The 21,992-nt window shown below is 43.9% G+C and overlaps 1 protein-coding gene across 2 annotated transcripts in view; it reads left to right on the top strand.

Annotated features, from left to right (window-relative positions):
* Positions 1 to 21,358, top strand: part of LOC141103390 (uncharacterized) — a 200,358-nt gene extending 179,000 nt beyond the window's left edge. For both annotated transcript variants that reach the window (XM_073592919.1, XM_073592918.1), the window contains 2 exons: positions 12,615 to 12,797; positions 21,028 to 21,358. In XM_073592919.1, the coding sequence (XP_073449020.1) occupies positions 12,615 to 12,797; positions 21,028 to 21,300 (456 nt within the window). In that variant the 3' untranslated portion in view covers positions 21,301 to 21,358. The remainder of the gene's footprint in view (positions 1 to 12,614; positions 12,798 to 21,027) is intronic.
* The last annotated feature ends 634 nt before the right edge of the window (positions 21,359 to 21,992 follow it).

Raw genomic sequence — 21,992 nt, forward strand, 5'->3', positions numbered from 1 at the left:
GCTCCGTTTTTTACACCACTGCTGGAACCGCCATCACCGCCTTAGGTGTAAGGGACACCCCGCCCCCCCCCCCCTGCAGGCGGGACCCACGCCGCCGGCGGGCTGGCAGAGGTGCCATCACTCTTCTCCAATCTGCCCACCAACTCCTTCAGTACCGCCAGCAAGTCTGACTACCCCACAACCGCGGCCCCCTGTGCCGAGCCAGCCTGGGAAGCATCCCCTTGAGAGCCCCCTTGCCCCGCAGCTACCCCAGTACCCATATCAGGCCCACCCCTGTGGCTTACCTCATCAATCCCACCACACTGGCCCATAGAAGATGAGGTTAAAGCTGACTTACCGGGCTGCCTAGGACGAGTCTCACCAGCCAACCATCCTGTCTCCATCGCCGCCGATCTTCTCAGGGGAACCCGATCATCCTCCGACCCTGACAGCTCACCCTCCGATCGTTGCACAGCCAACTCTTCTTCCTCTGAAGATGGCCCTCCAGGCGACTCAGCCCTGGATGCTGAGGGTCCGACTTCCATCTGTCCCCGCCTCCCGCGCTCCAGACCCACCTGCGGACTTCTGTGACGACCTCCCCGGACCGGGGTGGGGCTTGCATCTGCCCTGGCGCCCTCATCCCGACTTGCTGCCCCCCTCTGCTGCTCCTGTGTGGCCCCGTGAAGGTTGCCGGCCGAGGAGGTGGAAGGCCCGGTGACCGCAGCTGAAGACCTCCCTCGCTGAGGCACTGTCCTCGCTGACGTCATGCCAGGGGCGGGGCCCACTCGCTCCGTATCCATCTGCCGTGCGGGCTGTGTGGCCGATCCCGAACTACCGGAACGGCCGCCCACAGAGCTCCGTCTATGGGGGGATTCCTTTCGGGACCCCCCCCCATGTGCAAAGCCATGCGCTTCGCAGGAGGGCCCGAAAGGGGTCTCCCTGGATGACGCTGAGCTCTGGGGGAGGGGTCAGGGAGAAGCGCTCTGGAGGCCGAGACCTCCGAGCTCGCGCCGAATCATTCTCCCCCCCCCCCCCCGGTACCTGCACTCGCCCCTGGCTGTGCCAGCATTGGCCCCAGTGTCTCCTGAAGCCAACCTGGGCCCTGTGTTGCTGCTTCCGCCTGTAGATGGGCCAGTAACTTTTCCACCTTGGCCATGTCCCTGCTGCCTCTAACTTTCCCTCATGCTGTGGTGCCAGGGGGAGGGGCCAGCTCATTTTTCTTAACTTGCTACCCCCTCCCACTATATTCTACCAATCACAGCCTCTGTATTATCCATGTACCCCTTTTCACTTGTCATGCCAGCCCTACGCCTATTTATTTTATTTATTTTTGCTCCAGGCTTTTCTTTAAATTCAAAACAAAAGGGATTACCAAATAAGTGAACTAATGAACATTCTAGGAAACAGAAAAAAATTGAATTCACATAATACAGAGCAAGACAATTGTCTACATAGGTATGCTGTGCTATAGAAATAAAAACAAATTCAAATAAAAATTAAAAAAAGGATACGTGGGGAGAGAGTGAGGGAGGAGGGAGGGGGGGGGGGGTTGAGAGTCTGTTATTTCTAAGATCTGGGGTAGCTCTGGAATGATCGCCAGCCAGTTTGGTTAAAACAAGAGTTAATTTATTTGAATTTCCAATAAACAAAAAGACAGCTTACTTCAGCCAAATTCAATAAAATCTGAATCCTAGTATCACAAAACTAAAACTTTTTTTCTCTTTTTTCTCTTTCTCAATGCTGTGATCCCTTTTTCACCACAGTAACTCAATTTAAATTTATGTTCATCGTAGAAGTGATTGTGGTACCCTCCCTCTGAATACTATATACATGTGGTGTTATATAAACCAAATATACAACTTTATATCTTTCAAACAAATAAAAAAATCCAAATATTAAATTGCAGTAAATTAGTGATGGGGACACCCCCTCAAAAGATTTTAGATAACAAATGGCAATATATAACTGATGGTAACATTAAGAGATAAAACAACTCTCCACTTACAATAGGGGGTGTCACCATCATGAATATACTGCAATTTTATATGTTCAAATTTTTATTTGTTTGAAAGTTATAACTTGTACTGTATATTGGGTTTATAGGACACCACATAGATATGAGGGAGGGTTCCACCATCACTTATTTGATGCAATTACATTTAAATTAAGTTACTGTGGTGAAGAGAGAGCTGCATTGTATATTTTATTGTAACATTTACATAGTATTAATATTGTTTAAACATTGTGTGACTGAAGTTAAACCTCTAAAATAAGTGGAATAAATAGTAGCGCTCAAATAAAATATGTGCTGAAAAAAAAAATGATGAACCTGAAAGAGCAGTGAAACTATATATGAATGTGAGTACTTAACAATAATACCCTTATTGAATATCAATCACAATGTGAATGTGATCTAGCAAATAATAATAAAAAACAATGTGAGCAAACACAACATGTCACATACTAAACAAAACAGCACACCCTGTGACAGATGTGAAAATAATAAAGTGTTGACATAAAGTTCATAAACTGAAAATATTCAGATGAATGGTCTAAAAAAAACATATAATCTCTTTGTTCTTTGTGATCTTCCACCACACCTCCGTGCTTGTGCTTCTAATCCCACTTAAAGATTTGCACTCACCAGCTGCAATTGCCTCCCACTCTCTTGTTCGACATAACTGGCCTCAACCCACACTCAATGGGAGTTAAAATATTATCTCCAAATAGCAAGGGTAAATGCCACAAATCCTTTTCCTAAAGTGTTTGTTCCACATGAACATGAAAGAATGCTCCAAATAGTGTGATAAAGTACAGCAAATGTATTAAAAATTTAAATCATCGAACACCATTGCACTCACATGTGTAAAAACTGAAACAAGCCAAAACCACTCCAAAGGAAATCGCAACATAAACTTCATGCACTGGTAAATCGATCTATAGCGGTAGCGGCGGACCCAGGATAGTGTGTCAGCTGTGCAGTCTCACCCACTCCTAGTCTCAAGCCTCCACCATTCGATGCAGCGTGTCCTACGTCACGCTTCAGTTCCTTGCCGTATAGCCACGCCAGGACATGTTTCGTCACAACCGACTTTATTCATGGGATTCATTCAGAAGCGCAGTGGAGGTATCAGCGTTTTACTTGTGAACCATCAGGTGTGCATTGTTTAAACATTGGTTGGTTTAATTCTAACGAGTTTCCATCATAGTTTAGAATGCCAGTAAAATATGTACTCTAATAATACTTTTCCCTTTTTTGTCAGTTAAAAAAAAAAATCTGTGGGAGGTTGGCAACTCAGGCTGCTGCTTGTTTGGGCGGGATGACCTGCTACGGCAGGTCACCATCTCCCTGGTAGGGGCCCAGTGCATTGTTTTGCCCAGGGGCCCATGATCCTTCTAAGATGGCACTGCTTGGAGGGAGAGATTAGCATCTTCCAGGTAGAAGGGGATTTAATCCGTTTGTGGAGTGAAGTGGTAGGAGTAAATTACACTAATGCCCCGTACACGCGGTCGGATTTTCCGATGGAAAATGTTCGATCGGAGCGTGTTGTCGGACATTCCGACTGTGTGTGGGCTCCATCGGACATTTTCCATCGGATTTTCCGACACACAAAGTTTGAGAGCAGGCTATAAAATTTTCCGACAACAAAATCTGATCGCGTGGCCTGTTCCGACGCACAAAGTGCCACGCATGCTCAGAAGAAATTCCGACACGGAACAGCTTGGTCTGGTAAAATTAGCGTTCGCAATGGATACAGCACTTTCGTCACGCTGCAATGTTAAAAATGGTTTAATACAGCGCACTCTCTTCTTCTTTATAATGTGACAAGAATTAAGTAGTTTTGTTGCTCATATTCACACACTTCTCACAAACTTATTGTTTTTTTTTTTCTTGGGATTCCCTGAATATATTGTTATTTGTCACATCTGACATAATTTTTTTTTTTTTTTTTTTTTTATTTAAAGCCATTTTTCTTTTAGATTTTATGTTTGTATTTTTTCAAAGGCTAATGTTGTTTTTAGTTTTACTCCAGAATATTTTTGTGTGTGTTTTGTGTGTCAAGTTACCACAACACCATTGATATCTTTTATTATTTAATCTCAAGGAGATTGTTTGTTGTTGGTGTCCCTTGTTAATTTCACATTGTATATTTCAAATGTACCTTAATCCTCACCAACAAACTGTCCTTTTTGAAGTAAAACACACATAAGCAAGTATAATTCAAACCAAAAATCCTTTATTAAGGGCTCAGAACCAAACAAAGAGGGAGGCAACGCTGGATAAACAGGAGAAATTAGCGAAGCCTGGGACCCCCCTGGGCAGACATCAATTCTTGACCATCAAAATTGGTGGCCTGAGGAGTCCATATGTAAGGGAGGGCAGTCTGGTCCAGAAGTCCCAGAGATCCGGATAGCAGCAGATGACATCTGTGTCCCCAGGCTGTGGTACCACAAGAGGCTGCATCTTTTGGCCGACCAGACTGGATCCAGGGTCCTCACTTTCTGGTCTTCCTTCCACGCTTCCTTCCACGCTGTGGTTCTGCTGTTGGAGATGTGGCAGGAGGAGGAGTAGGACCTGGAGCAGGAGGAGGACTAGGAGGACCTGGAGGAGAAGGAGGAGGAGGAGGAGGACCTGCAGGAGGAGGAGGAGGACCATGTGTGGGTTCACAATGGTGTGTATCAGATGTAATTTGGGCCCTCATCTCCTTATTAAGAGCCTCCAATATTAAGGACTCACACATGAGTTGTTGTCCCTCCTCCATCCTGCATTTTACAGGCAATGATGGCAGCGAAGTCATCCTCCACGGTGTGTGGTGCTCCCAGGGCCTCTGTAGCCTTCCAAAAGAGGCCTATGGCAGCCTCCTCTAGGGTACTCCTCCTCCTGCCACTTTCTCTTTCCAGGTGTAGGGGAGGGACCGGCATATCAGGCAGCCTGCTCGGCCCGGCCACCTGGCTGAGACTTCCCTGTGTATGAAAAAGGGACATGGTTTTAGTTTTTGCATCATCAATCACAATCATAAATTAGAACTCCAAACTAACATCTAGTTAACATCATTGATTGGACAACCAGCAATATTTAGAGGAATGCTATACCTGGCTCAATCTGGGCTCCTCCACATGTTGCTGCCTGGAAGGCCCAGGTTGGGCGTCAGAAGCCTCAGCTGGGGGGGAAGGAAGCGTGGAAGGAAGACTGGAGAGTGATGACCTGGGTTCAGTCTGACTTGCCAGAAAATGCAGCCTGTCATAGTACCACATCCTGGGGACATAGATGTCATCTGCTGCTCCGGATCTCTGCGAATCCTGGACTTTCTGGCGCTCCCTTACATATGTGCTCCTCAGGCCACCAATTAGGATCTTCAAATATGTGATGTCTGCCATGGGGATCACCTGCTTCACAATTTCCAACAATTGATCCAACGCTGCCTTCCTCTTTGTTTGGTTCCTGTAATGTGGGTGGTTGATCTCCCACAGACAAGGCAGCTCCCTGAACATGTCAATGAATATTGCCATGAAGTCATTATCTTGAAAGATATCCATTTTCACTGCAAGACACAACACAAGACAAACCCTAATGTCAGGCCAAACTCTCCTAATCTTGTCACAATATAGGCCTCAATGTAGAAGCAGTATAGGCACAAGTATGTCTCTTGCCTTCGTTCTTACGATCGGCGCCTCCAATGCTCCTTCCTCCGCTCACAGATCGTACGTAATACGCACGTGTGGTACGCTTTATACACACTGCGCATGTGTGTAACTCCGCCCGCCCCTGACGTTCTTTCTAGTCTATTCCCCGCCCCTTTTCATTCTGCGCAGTGAGGGAAGAGCACATGGCGGATACACAGCAGGTGCGTGCTAATTACAGGAACGAGGAGGAGGATGAGGAAAGCCCGGATCCAGACACGTCCCGATCCAGAAGGAGAAGATTTAAGGCCACAAATATGTCCTTTGGGGAGATGTTGGAGATGGTGGACATCCTGAAGAAGGCCGACTATGATGGAAAGTATGGACCTTACCCCAACCCCAATATCAGAAAGGCCAAGATCATGGCGAAAGTGGTCAAAAGTCTGCACCGGAATTTCGGGGTACGACGATGGAAAGATCAGCTCAGGAAGCGGTGGTCGGACCTGAAATTAAGAGAGCCTGAGCAGTACAGTAAAGATCCGGAGAGTGCTGCAAAAAAGTAAGTAGTTGTGCTGTGTTCCTATTCTTTTTGTCTTTATTACGTTTGTGCTGCTCCATATGCTTTTCTTAATTGTTGTACAGTTTAAAATGGCAATTTTAATATTTATGAGCCCATTATTCGTTCGTATCAAACATTTTTATTTCGGCCTCTGAAACACCATTGTTTAGGCCATATGCATTTTCCTACATTTTTTAGGGCCTACTTGTATGAAAAATATTTGGTTGTGTAGATGGCTTTGTTACTAGAATGAAATGCAAACTAGATTCTGTGTAAGGAGAGGACACTCAGTAACTGTTTACACATCTGGACGCTGGAGCACTAGTGTGGGACACAAGAACACCATTTTTATTAGGGGGGCACACAGGTGCTCCAGTGTATACTATAGGGGGGTCTCGATCTGTAAAGCTTGTACAAAACAGGTAAAGTATTGCAGCTTGACAAAGGACACTAAAAAAGCTACATCTTGGAACTCTGCTAAAATTGACAATTGTACCCCACTTCCAAGCAATGTTTCCTATTTATAGTTCTGCCATCAAATATCTGTGTGCTAATTATACCATTTTTGTTTTACATAGGGGAGAAAAGACTCGGAGGACACCCCTCATCCGAGGAGACCAGAGACCCCCCACCTCTGGACGAAGGGGAAATACCCCAAACACAGGCTGAGCAGGAGGAGGAAGAAGATGTGGTGGAAATTGGCACCACAACAGGTGAGTGTCTGCGACCACAGACTCAAGTAAGAGATGGATGCTGGCAGATTTTTGATACCTATTTTTGTTTGGTTTCTCTCTTTTTAGGTGATCGTGATGTTATGGATCGAGATCCTTTCACATCAGAAAGTGCCCAGATCCTGATCGGGGAGATCATGGGGTGTAATTTGGAATTGGAAAACCTCAAGAAAAAAATCAATGATGTTATTCAAAAAAATAATAACATCATTGATGTTTTGGGGCGAATTTAAAACCCCACAAAATCACTTTCTTTTTTGTGTGCTACAATCTTAAAAATTTTTGAGCGATGTTTCGAAAAGCCAAATTTGGAGGATGCACACAGTGTGCCAACATGTGCTATCTGCCATCATGGGAGATCAATAGATGCGTTTTGGGGGTGCAACCCCTTCCTCAATAATAAAGTAGCGGTGAGGAAGGGGTTGCTCCCACAAAACACGTCCCTTGATCCCCCGTGATGGCAGCTAGCACATTTTGACATTCGTAAATTGGTGTGCATCTTCCAAATTTGGCTTTTCAAGGGGTGACTTCACCCCATCTGAACGCAATATCAAACACAGTTCCTAAATACTCATGTCTGATATTGCCTTCAAGTTTTACCATATGTGAACTTTGTAAGTTCAAGATTTTTGTCTTTCTTGTTGGTTTTACACAGGCCTGTTTTATCGTAAATGGACATTTCTATTTTTGATAATGCCACCCCAAAAATTGTTATACAACAAACATGTTGGTTTGTTTTAAAAACCTTTTCTAAATGCACATGTGATTGTGCAGGTATTAAAAAATTTGTTAATCAAGAATGTGTGGATTATTGTCTCAAAGCTACAACACTTTTGTGGTGATGTAATTGCTGTTTTCTGAGAAAATGGTGGTTATTTCCTAAGGGCAAATTCTCTTTGCACTACAAGTGCAGTTTCAGTGCAGTTTCAAGTGCACTTGTAGTATAAAAAGTGTCTACGCCTTTAGTAAATAACACCCAACAGTGCTTTGTATAAGGTTACACAATCACGCCATTTTCAGGACTCCCCACATTGCTGTCAGGGTCAGCTAAAACAAACACAAGCAGTAAATGTCACCAAAGATTAGCTTTTTTTTTTTTATTTGATAAATGCTTCACAAATTGTCTGGCATATTGATGGCCCCCCTACCCGCAAAGAACTCAAGGTATCTTAACCGGACATCACGGGCACTCAGGGAGGGCAAGCCAGGACGGCCACTTTCAAGCGCCGTCAGGGTTGTATCATGTAGAATTCCGGCCTCAGGTCCAACTGAGCCAGCATAGTTGGCAGAATGTTTGCGTAAAAAGTTATGGAGAACACAGCACGCCAGGATTAGATGATTAAGTTTATACTCTGCCATATGGATGGGTGTCAGAAATAGGCGGAACTGGCTGGCCATGATTCCAAATGTGTTCTCTACCACTCTTCTGGCTCTGGCCAGCCGGTAATTAAAAACCCTCTGTTCCGGGGTGAGGGTCCTCATCGGGAATGACCACATAAGATGGTCCCCCAGCGCAAATGCTTCATCTGCAACGAAGACGAATGGGAGTCCTTCCACATTGTCCTCTGGAGGTGGCAAGTCCAAGCTGCCATTCTGGAGACGCCTGTAGAACTCCGTCTGGGCGATGACTCCACCATCGGACATCCGGCCATTCTTCCCCACGTCCACATACAAGAAGTTGTAATTAGCCGACACCACCGCCAACATCACAATACTATTGAACCCCTTATAGTTGAAATAGTACGACCCCGAGTTGGGTGGTGGGACGATGTGGACGTGTTTCCCATCAATTGCCCCTCCGCAGTTAGGAAAGTCCTACCGCTGGGCAAAGTGGGAGGCCACAGTCTGCCATTCCTGTGGCGTGGAAGGAAACTGTTGAGGAAAACAAAAATAAATTACTATTTTTGAACATAAACATGGCATGCAGATTAGGCACAAACATTCTTGGCCAACCTCCAGATAGCATTTATTAAGGGGAAATTAACATCAAAGTATAAGGTACACCTATCATATTCCCCCTCCCCCCCCTCTCATGGGCCATTTCTAACATTATAGGGGGGTGGAATCTTGGACAGGTAACCCTCTTCACTTCATTAAGAGATGAATGCCTAAATACAGGGTATTACTTGGAACAGCCCCTCCTTAGTTACACTATTGGCAGCCCACTGGACAGGTAAGAAGTGTCATAATACAAAGATATAAATACACACTGTACACATTTGAGGACATTTGGACATTCTGCTATTACCTATCAAGATAATAATAGAATACAAAAACTTTAAACAGTACCATTGGAAAGTATACAGGCAGGACCTTGCACTACATGCTTTGGGGGATTCATCCATAAATCTGACCAGTAAAGAGATGGGTATAGTGTGTATGGGTTTGGCAAAGTCAGCAGATAGATGATTGAGGATAGATAGAGAATTGGGATCAGCTGACTTAGCAGTTGGGGGGAGGGAGGGTTTAGAAAAATGATTTGGGGACACTACAAAAAAAAGCCTCTGGCACTCTGCCTGAATTTAAAGCACAAATCACATTTCTAAACATTTTAGGGGGTGTTTGGGGTAAAGCACTACTATGGAGCTGATAAAATACATTGTTAAGTGACTACATGAGGTGAATATAGGGGCAGGAGAGAATGTTGGGGAGGTAAGTGAAGGCAGATATGTATGAAGGACTAAAAAAATAATTACCGTATTTATCGGCGTATAACACGCACTTTTTTCCCCTTAAAATCAGGGGAAAATCGTGGGTGCGTGTTATTTGCCGATCCCCGCTATTTTTGTGATCTATCGGAGCGATCGCCGCCGACATTCACATAGCGTGTATTTTTAAATATGGCGCCGCGGTGTTCAGAGGGACTCGGCGGCGCTCGTTCAGCTGAACGAGCACCGCCGAGAACACAGTGACTGGGCGGAGCCGAGATACACATAGCCGAGGGTTCTCGGCTCTTCTCAGCGCCGTTCACAGTCCCGCCCAGTCCCGCCATTGGACCTCTGTTATGTCCATCATAGGGACTGGGCGTGACTGTGAACGGCGCCGAGAAGAGCCGAGAACCCTCGGCTATGTGTATCTCGGCTCCGCCCAGTCACTGTGTTCTCGGCGGCGTTCGTTCAGCTGAACGAGCGCTGCCGAGTCCCTCCGAACTCCGCGGCGCCATATTTAAAAATACACACTAAACTTGTGTATGTCGGCGGCACTGGGGACAAGGCTGCACTGACCACTGGGGACAAGGTTGCACTGACCACTGGGGACAAGGCTGCACTGACCACTGGGGACAAGGCTGCACTGGGGCAAGGCTGCACTGACAATTCTGCACTGGGGCAAAGCTGCACTGACAAGGCTGCTCTGGACACTGGGGCAAGGCTGCACTAAGAAGGCTGCAGATGAACACTGATGAGGCTGCATTGATGGGCATTTAAATGTAAGTTTTTTTTCCTTAAACTTCCCTCCTAAAAGTTTTTTTCCTTAAAATTCCCTCCTAAACTTGGGGTGCGTGTTATACGCCGGCGTGTGTTATACGCCGATAAATACGGTACATAAAAATCCAGCATGCATGAGGACAAAGGGGACATTCACAGCATATTACAATCATGGTAATTAGGGAATGAGGAAAGAAATACAATATCTTAGCAAACATTAAATACAATAAAATGTGATATTAAAGGATAAAAATTTTACCTTCATATACTCCTTCTGCAGGACCTGGATGATGGCAGAACAGGTCTCTGGGATGATGATCCCCAGAGCCTGGGGGGAGATGCCTGTCGAGAACTTAAGGTCCTGCAGGATTCTCCCTGTCGCCAAGTACCACAGAGTAGCGACCAGCCTCTGCTCCGGAGTGATGGCTTGCCTCATGCAGGTATCCTGCCTGCTGATATAGGGGGTCAGCGAAGCCAACAAACGGTGAAATACGGGGTCCGTCATCCTGAGAAAGTTCCTGAAATCATCAGGATTATTCTCATGGATCTCACGGAGCAAAGGCATGTGACAGAACTGGCCACGCTGAAGCAACCAATTCTTGGTCCATGAACTCCTCCCCAACCTGTTCATGGACTGGACTTGTGTCAAGGTCAGGACCCCAACACCAAGCCCCCCGCACAGCATGAACTCTTCGAGGAGTACGCATACGCAACATGGCTAGAAAACGGTCGGCTGCTCAGAACGAAGTAACAGAACGCACTGAAGAACAGCAAGGCCTGTGAAGAGCGACCTGAAAAACAGTAACGAACGAACAAGAACACAATGACTAATTAAAGTCACGCGGAACTTGCTTGCACGCACTGAAGAGCAGATACAAACCCACAAGCACAAATTGAACCGCAGAAAACGATCTGAAAGCCACGAGTCTGAAAAAGCGCGAATCGTCTCTCACCAAACTTTTACTAACATGAGATTAGCAAAAGGAGCCCAAAGGGTGCCGCGCTTGGTTCTGAACTGGCCTTTTCTAGTCTCGTCGTACGTGGTTGACGTCACTGCATTGTTGGCGATCGGAAATTCCGACAACTTTGTGCGACCGTGTGTACGCAAAACAAGTTTGAGCCAACATCCGTCGGAAAAAATCCTAGGATTTTGTTGTCGGAATGTCCGAACAAAGTCCGACCGTGTGTACGGGGCATAAGTCCTGGGTGAGCTGGGGTGGAGGAATAAAAGTGGGTGAGTTTGTGAGTGACTGTCCAGGGGGGTGGTATGACTAGGAAGATATCTTTTCTAGGGAGGGAAGTTCAGGTGGTGGTGGGATGCTGCACGAACATTAGGTATAGAGAAGGTAGTAAACGTAGGTAAATGACCACAGTTGCAACTGAATAAATTAATAGCTGATAAATATTTTCAAATCTTTCAACAGCAAAGGGTTTCATGTAAACACACTAAGGGCTGGTTCACACCACAAAAAACACACTCCAGATCCATTCCGGATGCATGGTTTTATGCATTCCAAATGCTTTTTTTCTTCTGTTTTCCTGGCTTTTTTTCACTGTACTAGGGTCTGGTGCATTTGTAATGCGTTTTTTCATGCGTTCCAGTGCGTTTTTGATCTGTTTTACCGTGTTCTAGCACAGTCCAGTACAGGGAAAAATGCAGCATGAAACACACTGGTGTGAACTATGCCACTGGAAACCATATAACCTACTTTCCATGCGTTTTGGATGCAGAAAAAAAATGCACTGGACTGTATGTGGTGTGAACTGGCCCTAAGAAATAAAGCCTACAGCCTAAAATTGCAAAGCTTTTTTTTTTTTTTCTTCAAAGTGTCTGATACCATCTGTTTGTTCTGCTTAGTTACAACTAGAGTCCATTTTTTTTCAGTGCAGGTTTCAGAATAAAATAACATATGCATGTACAACAGTTCTCTTTTTAGAAGATGGTAATTAAAGTCAAATCCATTCTGGACTGTATAAAACTTTTGGTTTTAAATCTGGTTTTGAAATAAAAATGTTGTCTGTTTGTTTATATCAATTCCAAAAAGCATATCTCTTGTTCATTTTTACATTTTCTTGGCGGCTGCTCTCAGATAGCGATGGACATTTGTGGGAATGTTCTTACGTGCAATGTAATTGTAATATCTCTTCATATCTCTATACAGTGCATAGTAAATGACCCAACTTTTTACTGTTTGTTGGCTTACTTTGGCATAGTAATAAACTTTCAACAGTAGATAACCTTTTGGCACTCATGTAATAACCACAGCCGAAACACTGCTAAAACTATTTCTTGTGCAGACATACTTCAGAGAAATGCAGAAATGCTTCAAGAAGATTTTCCACAGAAAACAAAACCTGCAAATACAGCACATGCCCCAGAATTTAGAAGACCTGAATTTAAGTTTTGGTGTTCAGGAGGTACCTATTGCACACGTTAACGATGAAGGACCAGGACAAGAACCTAATCGAGAACAGTCCAGTGTAAGTATTGTCATCTGGTCAAGTAAATGCCTTACACATATTTGTAAGGCAACAAGAATACTTTAACACAGTAAATTTATCAGCCTTCCTCACCTATTTTACAGCTAAGGAACCCTTAACATTTTCAGGCTAAAAATGCTTACATTTGTTGTCAGTAGGAGAAGAGCTCTCTTAAAGAGGAAGTAAACCCTGTAAACATCTCATACTAGCCCATTATGTTCCACTTACCTGCAAACGCAGCCCGCGATGACCCCAATGTCCCTGCTGGTGGCCACATCCATCTTCCGGGGCCGTGGACTTCGGCTGTGACTGGCCGGAGTCACGTGACATCACTCCCGTGTGCGCACGGGAGCAGACGGTCACGGCATTGGCCTTATAGAAACGACACTATCGTGCCCTTTTTTAGGCAAGCCATACATGGTCAAATTCCAAACAAATTTTCTTTCCAAATTCAGAAATTTTGTGCGTTTTATTTATTTTTTTTTTTTTTGATCCGATGGTGCCACCATTGATTTTCTAAATTCGACCAACCAAGCCTTCAATTTCACCTCATCTTGCTACAGAAAAATTATATTCTTGGCCAGGAATCTTCTTTTCTTTCCGGGAATTTTCTTTTCTTGCACTCATGTGCATTCCTTTTTCTATTACATTTCTTGCACGATTCTTCCATCATTGATTAGAAAATCTGTGTTTTTCAAAAAACTTCCAACATGCCCGATTACTCAAATTTGATTGCTGCACGAAAATCTGCTGTTGCTGCAGCCCACTAATGGTGTGAAATTCAAACGAAAATTCTTAGATAAGATTTTTGAAATTCGACCCATGTATGGCCAGCCTAAGCGTGCATGCGCTGATGATGTCGGCGCAAGGGTATATGGTAAATATCTCCTAAACCGTGCAGGTTTAGGAGATATTTCCAGTACCTACAGGTAAGCCGCCTTATAGGCTCGCCTGTAGGTAAAAGTGGTGTGTAAGGGTTTACAACCAATTTAAGTTGGTAGTCATAGTCAATGAGAGAAGGGCTCTCTTACGTTAGTGGCAGAAGGGCACCTTAGTTTGATGGTCAGTAGTGAAAAACCCCCTTACATCTATGTTTATTAGGAGGAAGAATGACCTTGTTTAGGGAGTCACTGGAAAGTGGAAAGAATGTCACGCTTACAGACAGATGAAAGCATTGATGTCAATGGTTACTTGTTTGAGGCACAAGTGTACAGTAGAGGCTCCACTGGTGTCATGCAGATAGCTTAGCTATTTGACATCGGCCCTGAAAATATACAGAAACCAGTCATATTTACCACTGCTCAAAAACATCTAGCAACCTTTGGAGGAACCCTGGGCTTTCACAAAACTCTGGTCATGAATGAATAGCATGTATATTATATCAATAATTGTGTAAAATAATATTTGTTGGACAACAGCATGTAATAAGTACTGTGAACTATATACTGTATGCATTATACCATATCTATCCAGCAGGTGGCACTGCAGTATTATAGTGTGTATATTCTATTGTAATGTAATAACAGGATGTACTGTCTATCTAAGTTCAGTGCAATTGTTTGTATTCAGGTTCTGTTTCATGTTTCTCATGCTGTAAGACATGCATTCTTAAAGCGGAGTTTCGCTAAAAAAAAAAATTTTAGATGTCAGCAGCTGCAAATACTGCAGCTGCTGACTTTTAAAATAAGGACACTTACCTGTCCCGGGGTCCAGCGATGTCGGCACCCGAGACCGAACCATCCCTCGATCGTCGGGTGCTGCCGCCGCCATTCTCACTGAGGGAATCAGGAAGTGAAGCGTTGCAGCTTCACTGCCTGGTTCCCTACTGCGCATGCGCGAGTCGCGCTGCGCGTCTACACTGGTCCCCATTGTGTTGTGGGAACTGTGTATTTCCCACAACACAACGGGGGGTGGGCGGGGGGTCTGCGGCTAGCTATACCCGGAAGTGGGTGCAGATACCTGTATTATACAGGTATCTGCACCCCCCTCCCCCCTGAAAGGTGCCAATTGTGACACCGGAGGGGGGGAGGAATCCGATGAGCGGAAGTTCCACTTTAGGGTGGAACTCAGCTTTAATCATTCATAAAAGCAAAGCTATTGCTGCAAACAAGAAGCTTCCAGTGCATGATTTCAATACTCTGCACAACAGGTTATATGGGCCCAGCGTACCCAGCAGGCACCCAGGCACTGGAAAGAATTTTACAGTGAGTACTGTATACAAGCTACTGAAAGATGGCAATCACTTCATATGTGAAGTTTGCAATTGCAAAGCTGAACAATGCCAATTACCAGCTGTGGAAGTTTAAACTAGAAATGCTTCTGAACAAGTATGACTTGTGGCAAGTGGTAAATACAGACAGACCCACAAATGGGGAGACGGAGGACTGGGACAGGAAAGATAGACAGGTTAAGCTTACTAGAGGAAGAAAATGGCAAAAGGCATGTGGACTTCCTTACTAAACTGCATGAGCGTTCAAGCCTCAACAGTAAGCTGTTTCTACTAAGAAAGCTTTATAAGATGAGATTAGAAGAAGGCCAGCATATGTGTGACCACGTGAAAGCTATGCTAGAGATTATAGAGCAGCTGTGTGCCATCGGAGAGGACATCAAAGATAACAATTAGGGTTGTCCCGATACCACTTTTTTAGGACCGAGTACAAGTACCGATACTTTTTTTCGAGTACTCGCTTACCGATACTTGATTACCGATTACCAATACTTTTTTTTAATGTCACGTGACAGTGGTTTTTTTTGTTTTTGCTTTTTTTTTTTTTAGGGGGGGGGGGTGGGGGGGTAGGGGGTGAACGGTTTCTGTGTGTTTTTTTTTTTATTTACATTCATTATTTTTTTACAATCATTTTTTTTTATTCTTTATTGCAATATGTGTGTTTTTTGTTTTTTTTTTATCAGCCCTGTTGGGGGGCTTTGGTGAGATATCAGGGGTCTTAACAGACCTCTGATATCTCCCCTTTGAGACAGAGAAAGAGACAGAGGATAGAGATACCCCAGTCCCTTTCTCTGCAGCCTCAGCTGCACTGAGAATGAATGGAGAGAAGACAGCGGCTCCTCTCCATTCATAAACTGACACATCGTAATCACAGGAGATTACAATGTTTCAGTTATGTGAATAGACAGAGTCAGCTGACTCTGTCCATTCACACAGCGGAGAGGGGAACAGTGGAGGAGGACAGAGCAACGGAGGGGGACAGAGGAGGGGGACAGAGGAGGAGGACAGTGTAACGGAGGGGAACAGAACAACGGAGGAGGACAGCGGAGGAGGACAGAACAACAGAGGGGGACAGAGGAGGAGGACAGTGTAACGGAGGGGGACAGAACAACGGAGGGTGACAGCGGAACGCCGGAATGGAGGGGGACAGAGCAACAGAGGGGAACAGCATAGGGGGACAGAGGAACGGAGGGGGCATGGAGGAGGATGAGGTGACAGTCAGCGGTGATCGGGTGTGGGGGAGTTACAAGCACCGATCACCGCTGTATGTCATTAAAGCCGCGGGGGGAGAAGCTTGTAACTCCCCCACACGCTGATCACCGCTGACTGTCATAGTATCGGCGGAAGCATCGGGAGCATTTGCCCGAGTACAAGTACTTGGGCAAATGCTCGGTATCGGTGCCGATACCAATACTAGTATCGGTATCGGGACAACCCTAATAACAATATTGTTGCCCTGCTCCTCTGCAGTCTTCCAGAGACATATACAGCTCTTATTAAGGCTTTAGAAACCAGACCCGCGATGGAATATGTCAAAGGGAAATTAATTGATGAATATGACAGAAGGAAAGAAAATATGCACCGTGATTACAAAGTTCTTAAGCTGTACAAAGGCACAAAGTACAACAAAGAAAGCAGAGCCTGTTTTCGCTGTAAAAAGACAGGTCACTTAAAAAATATCTGTTCTATCTGGAAAGCTGAGCAGTGAAAAGCTAAAGCTATCCACAAAAAAAGAGTCAAAGCAGCCATAAAGGAAACTGCAGACACATCATGGAGTGGCACCTTTAAAGTGACACAGAGCGGCAAGCCACGTGGCTTGTGCATAGACTCAGAAGCGACAGGCCACATGACTAGCGATGAGACCTTCTTCACAAACATTGATTACAGTGCAAAAGACACAGTTTTCCTAGCAAACAGACAAAGCATCACTTCAGAAGGTAAAGACCAGGGCTTCCTGAACTGCATTACACCACAAGAAGGCAAGCAGTTTCCTTGTAAAGTGCTGTATGTTCCAGAACTAGAAGGCAGCCTTCCATCAGTGAAAGGTTTTGCAAACAGTCTCAGTTAAGTTTCAGGGTGAAGAATGCACAATTCACAATAATAAGCGAATCCTTGCAAAAGGAAAACTGGATGATCACCTATACAGGCTCATAACCACAGACCAGCAAGCCAATATAGTCTAACGACCTACACAGCAAAAGTATTCACTTATGGCACAGAAGTCCAGAAGCTATACAGGACATTATAAAGAGAACATTTGACAATAAATCCTTGCAAAGTGCTCATGAAATGCAAGTGCTGTGTTGAAGCAAAAGCCACACATGCTCCCCTTCCGCAGACCTCTCAAAAAAAAAACTACCCACCCCTGCAGCTCATACACAGTGACGTATGCAGTCCAATGAAAACTCCCGCATCAGGCGGGAAAAGATATCTACTGACATTCATTGATGATTATTCCAGGTACACAACTACTTATCTAATGAAACACAAGAATGAAACAGCAGAGAAACTTCAAGACTTTGTTGCCTAGTCTAGAAGCAAATTCCAACAGAAACCAGGAATAATACGCACCGACAATGGTGGAGTATACATAAGCAAAGAAGTAGCCTCATACCTGAAGAGACAAGGAATAGTACACCAGACAACCGCACCATATACTTCTGAAAAAAACGGTGTAACAGAAAGGAAAAATCGCACTCTTATGGAAATGGCCAGATGCATGTCGTCAGATGCCAACCTACTTCACAAGTACTGGGGAGAAGCAGTCATGACTGCAACCTACCTACAGAGCAGACTACCCTCAAGAGCCATTAAAAGTACTCCATTCGAAATGTGTCATGGATCAAAGCCTAGCATAGGGCATATCGGCATGTTTGGATGTAAAACATATACTTATATTCCAAGTGAAAAGCGATCCAAGCTGGAGAACAGAGCCATAGAGGGCATTTTAGTAGGTTACAGTGAGCAAACTAATGCTTACAGAATCCTACACCCAAAGACAGACAAAGTGACAATTAGCCATATTGTTTATTTTGGTGAGAGCACATCACCAGAAACACCGATCCCTGAAAGCTGTGAAGTGAATATGCCAAGCAAACCAGAAGAAAAGGTCGACAAAAGTGAACCTGTGTAGGAGTCAGAACAAGAGGTGGAACTCGCAATGCCTAAATCAAGTTCCCCACCAGATCCTGCTGAACTGCCTGAAGTCAGAAGATCCACTCGGACTACAAAGGGGATACCACCCTGCAAACTGTCATACACTGTCAAAACACACAGCATACTTGAACCAACATCCTGGGAAAACATAGAAAAACTGCCAAAATGTGAAGCTAATAAATGGAGAAAGGCAACAGAAGAAGAAGAATTAGTCACTTCAAGAAAATAAAACCTGGATACTCACAGATCTCCCTCCTAACCGCAAAACTATAGGAAGTAAGTGGACTTTCAAAGTAAAGTCAGACACAGAAGGGAATATCCACAAATGCAAAGCCAGAATAGTTGCCAAGGGTTACTGACAGAAATTAGGTGAAGATTACCATGAAACATTCGCTCCCATCATAAAACACGCCACCATCAGAGCGCTTATTAGCGTTGCAGCCGGGAAGGACATGCAAGTCAAACACCTAGACGCTAAAAATGCTTTCCTATATGGAGACATATAAAGAATACATGGACCAACCACCAGGGTTTGAGGAAGGAGACAACCTTGTGTGTAAACTTCAGAAGAGCATCTATAGTCTTATAGAATCTGCAAGGATGTGGAATGAGAAAGTGAACAAAGCACTTACCAGAGAGGGATTCTCAAGAAGTAAAGCAGACCCCCATTTCTACTCCAAGAATCAAGAAGACAGATGGATATACATCCTTATCTATGTCGATGACATTGTAACCCCCTTCTTGTTCAAAACAGGTTAGAATCAGTTCACAAGCTGAAAGAAACTTTTAAAATGAAAGAGCTAGGGAACATTAGCTACTATCTGAGAATCCAAATAGAGAGAGAAAATGGAAGTTATCTTCTCAACCAATCTCAGTAAATCTCCAAAATCTTGGAACAATTCCATATCCAAGATGCAAAGGAATGAAAACTCCTATGGAACCAGGCTATCAAAAGAGCAATGAAGAAGAAAACTTGGTACTCAACAATGACACGTATCACAGAGCAATCGGTAAGCTGCTATATGTTGCCACTGTGACAAGACCAGACATAGCCGCAGCAGTAGGCATACTATGCAGGAAAGTCGCAGCTCCCTGTCAGCATGATTGGAGGAACACAATAAAGAGTGATGCAGTACCTCAAAGGAACAATTCAGATAAAGTTACGGTTACCAGCAACATCCAATCCAAAACTGGTCAGAAATGTGGATGCTGATTGGGCCGGGGACTGCACAGACCGCAAATCCACAAGTGGATTCATCTTCAAATATGGGGAAGGAACCATAAGTTGGTCTAGTCGAAAGCAAACAATTGTCGCTCTACCCTCAACTGAAGCAGAGTACATTGCAGCAGCACACGTGTGTCAAGAAGCAATATGGATTCCTCAATTTTTTGTGGACATTAGGATAGATATGTTAAAACCAATTCCCATTTTTGAAGACAACCAGGGATGTATAAAGCTTATGCAATCAGAAAGGGTCAATCCTAGGACCAAATATATTGACGTCAAGTATCACCTACTGAGGGACAATCAAGAGCAAGGCTGTTATTGACATTCAATACTGCTCATCAGAGGAGATGACTGCTGATGCACTCGCCAAGCCTTTGTTGAAGGCACGTCATAGTTATTTCCAGAAGAAGCTGAAAATAATTTGACAGTGCATGCTGTTGAGAAGGGGTGTTGGAAGGACAACATCATGTAATGTAAAGTACTGTGAACTATATAGTGTATGCATTTATATCTATCCAGCAGGTAGCACTGCAGGTTTATAGTGTGTATTCTATGGTAATGTAATAACAGGATGTACCGTCTATCTAAGTTCAGTGCACTTGTTTGTATTCAGTTCCTGTTTCATGTTTCTCATGCTGTAAGACATGCATTGCTAATGCTCCATAAAAGCAAAGCTATTGCTGCAAACAAGAAGCTTCCAGAGCATGATTTCAATACTCTGTACAACAATATTGACTTTTCAAGAACTGATCTATTAACTTAAATTGTACCAGTCAGGGCAAAGTGATATGTTTTATAAAAGTCAAAACTATTCCCTCCCTGTTAATCACCTTCCCCTCACTCCCCTGTCACTTTGTCCCTCCATTCTAGCTGGCCAGTTAATGTCGTCATCATCCTCCTTCTCCTCATTTGACAGTGTTTGGGTGTTCAGGTCAGGAATGCTTTAAATGCGGAGCCACCCAGAATTTGAGGAGCCAAGACAACACCTTCTGGCAGTGTGGAAGGATAGGGTACCAGCCAGAGAATGCCTCATGCATTAAACATTGGAAACTCTATTTAAATACCCAGGACTCTTGTGTGGTACATCAAAATGAGGCCATCCTGGAAAAACCCAAAGAGAAATTGATAGGACTGTGCCCTACATCTGCTGCAACGTAGAGAGACAGAAGCTTGAATTTCTTCCTAGTACAGGGTTGCTGATAAGGTAGTATACCCCCTTTTAAGTGAATGAAATCTCAGTGGACAAGTATTCTTACTACCACTTGGTTTAGATACATAAAGTGCTACATTGTCCAACTTATGTTTAGAGTTAACCCCCACAAATCTGCCACAAGTTCTGACTCACATGAACCACTTTAATTTTTACTGATGAACAAGAAGCCGCCACATTAATTGGCTTGCATTTCTTGTACATGGATACATCTAGTATGTATTTGTTTTTTTATAATATTTTATCCCTGGCTGCTATCCACCTAATTACAGTTTTAAATTATGTCCACAACACTCGTGATATGGCGATAAATCTTTCGTCCAAACTGTATTATTATTGAAAGTGTTTTAGGTTTATTTAAACTTTTAAGTCTTTAATTTCACTTTTTCCTTATTTCACTGATTTATAGGGCCAGTCCCCCGAAAGACCCCAAAGAAGACCAAAATCCAATACTGATGGTTTTAAAAACTCAGAAAAGGATAGAGAGCAGCTACTGAAGCAACAAAAAGGTTCTAAAGACTATATAACTTCTACAGCTGTCCCTAAGCTGCTTGATTATGAGAATCAACAGGAAATGGAGGATCTATTAAATTCTTTTGGAGAAACTTTCAAAAACGTAGATTCTGGTATAGAGGGGAGCTCAGGTTCTCTAAGTTTTGTAGTAATTGAAGAAGATTCCTGAAATGAACTGTGGTTATAAAAGCATTTATAATAAAAAAGTAAGCCCATCTGTCATGCAATGGTATAGAAATACTGACTGTGTGTCAGTAGTGTGTGTTCTGAGTGCTCAGGTTTTCTCCTTTTGCCCCTTAAAATGGTTTACAAATAAAGTATTGTAAGATATATTTATGATACCATTAACACCTCCATTGCACCCAGCTTTCAATCTCTTGCAGAGCTAGAGATGTTGCTAGAGTCTTCAGCATGCGACACAAATGTCGAATGTCTGGGTTTTCTCACTTTGGTTCCTTTTCTCCGGGCTGCTACGTCACTAGTTCTGTTAAAGCTTGGAAGGGGGGGGGGGGGGGCACATGAAGACATTCAACACACCAAAGTGTCATAGGCTGAAGACTCTAGCAGTTGCGCCTCTAGCTCTGCAATGTAACAACAATATCTACTGAACCCAGGACTCTGGTCATACACAGAACATGGAGATGCAATCATTTTAGTAAATATAAACTAAATACCTTTTCTCATCAGCAGTATTTAGCAGTCTTGTGACCTCTATCAGTGTCTGGCTGAGCACTGGTTAAAACTTGTAAGTTCACCTTTACAGATTTTTCTGTAAAGAGGAACTTACACTTTAATAATAAAATAAACAAAACATACTCCCAAAGATAAGATCATGGGTGGCATGATAGACAAAGGTTTAGG

The sequence above is a fragment of the Aquarana catesbeiana genome, linkage group LG07, assembly GCF_042186555.1.
Source record: "Aquarana catesbeiana isolate 2022-GZ linkage group LG07, ASM4218655v1, whole genome shotgun sequence".
Taxonomy (NCBI): domain Eukaryota; kingdom Metazoa; phylum Chordata; class Amphibia; order Anura; family Ranidae; genus Aquarana; species Aquarana catesbeiana.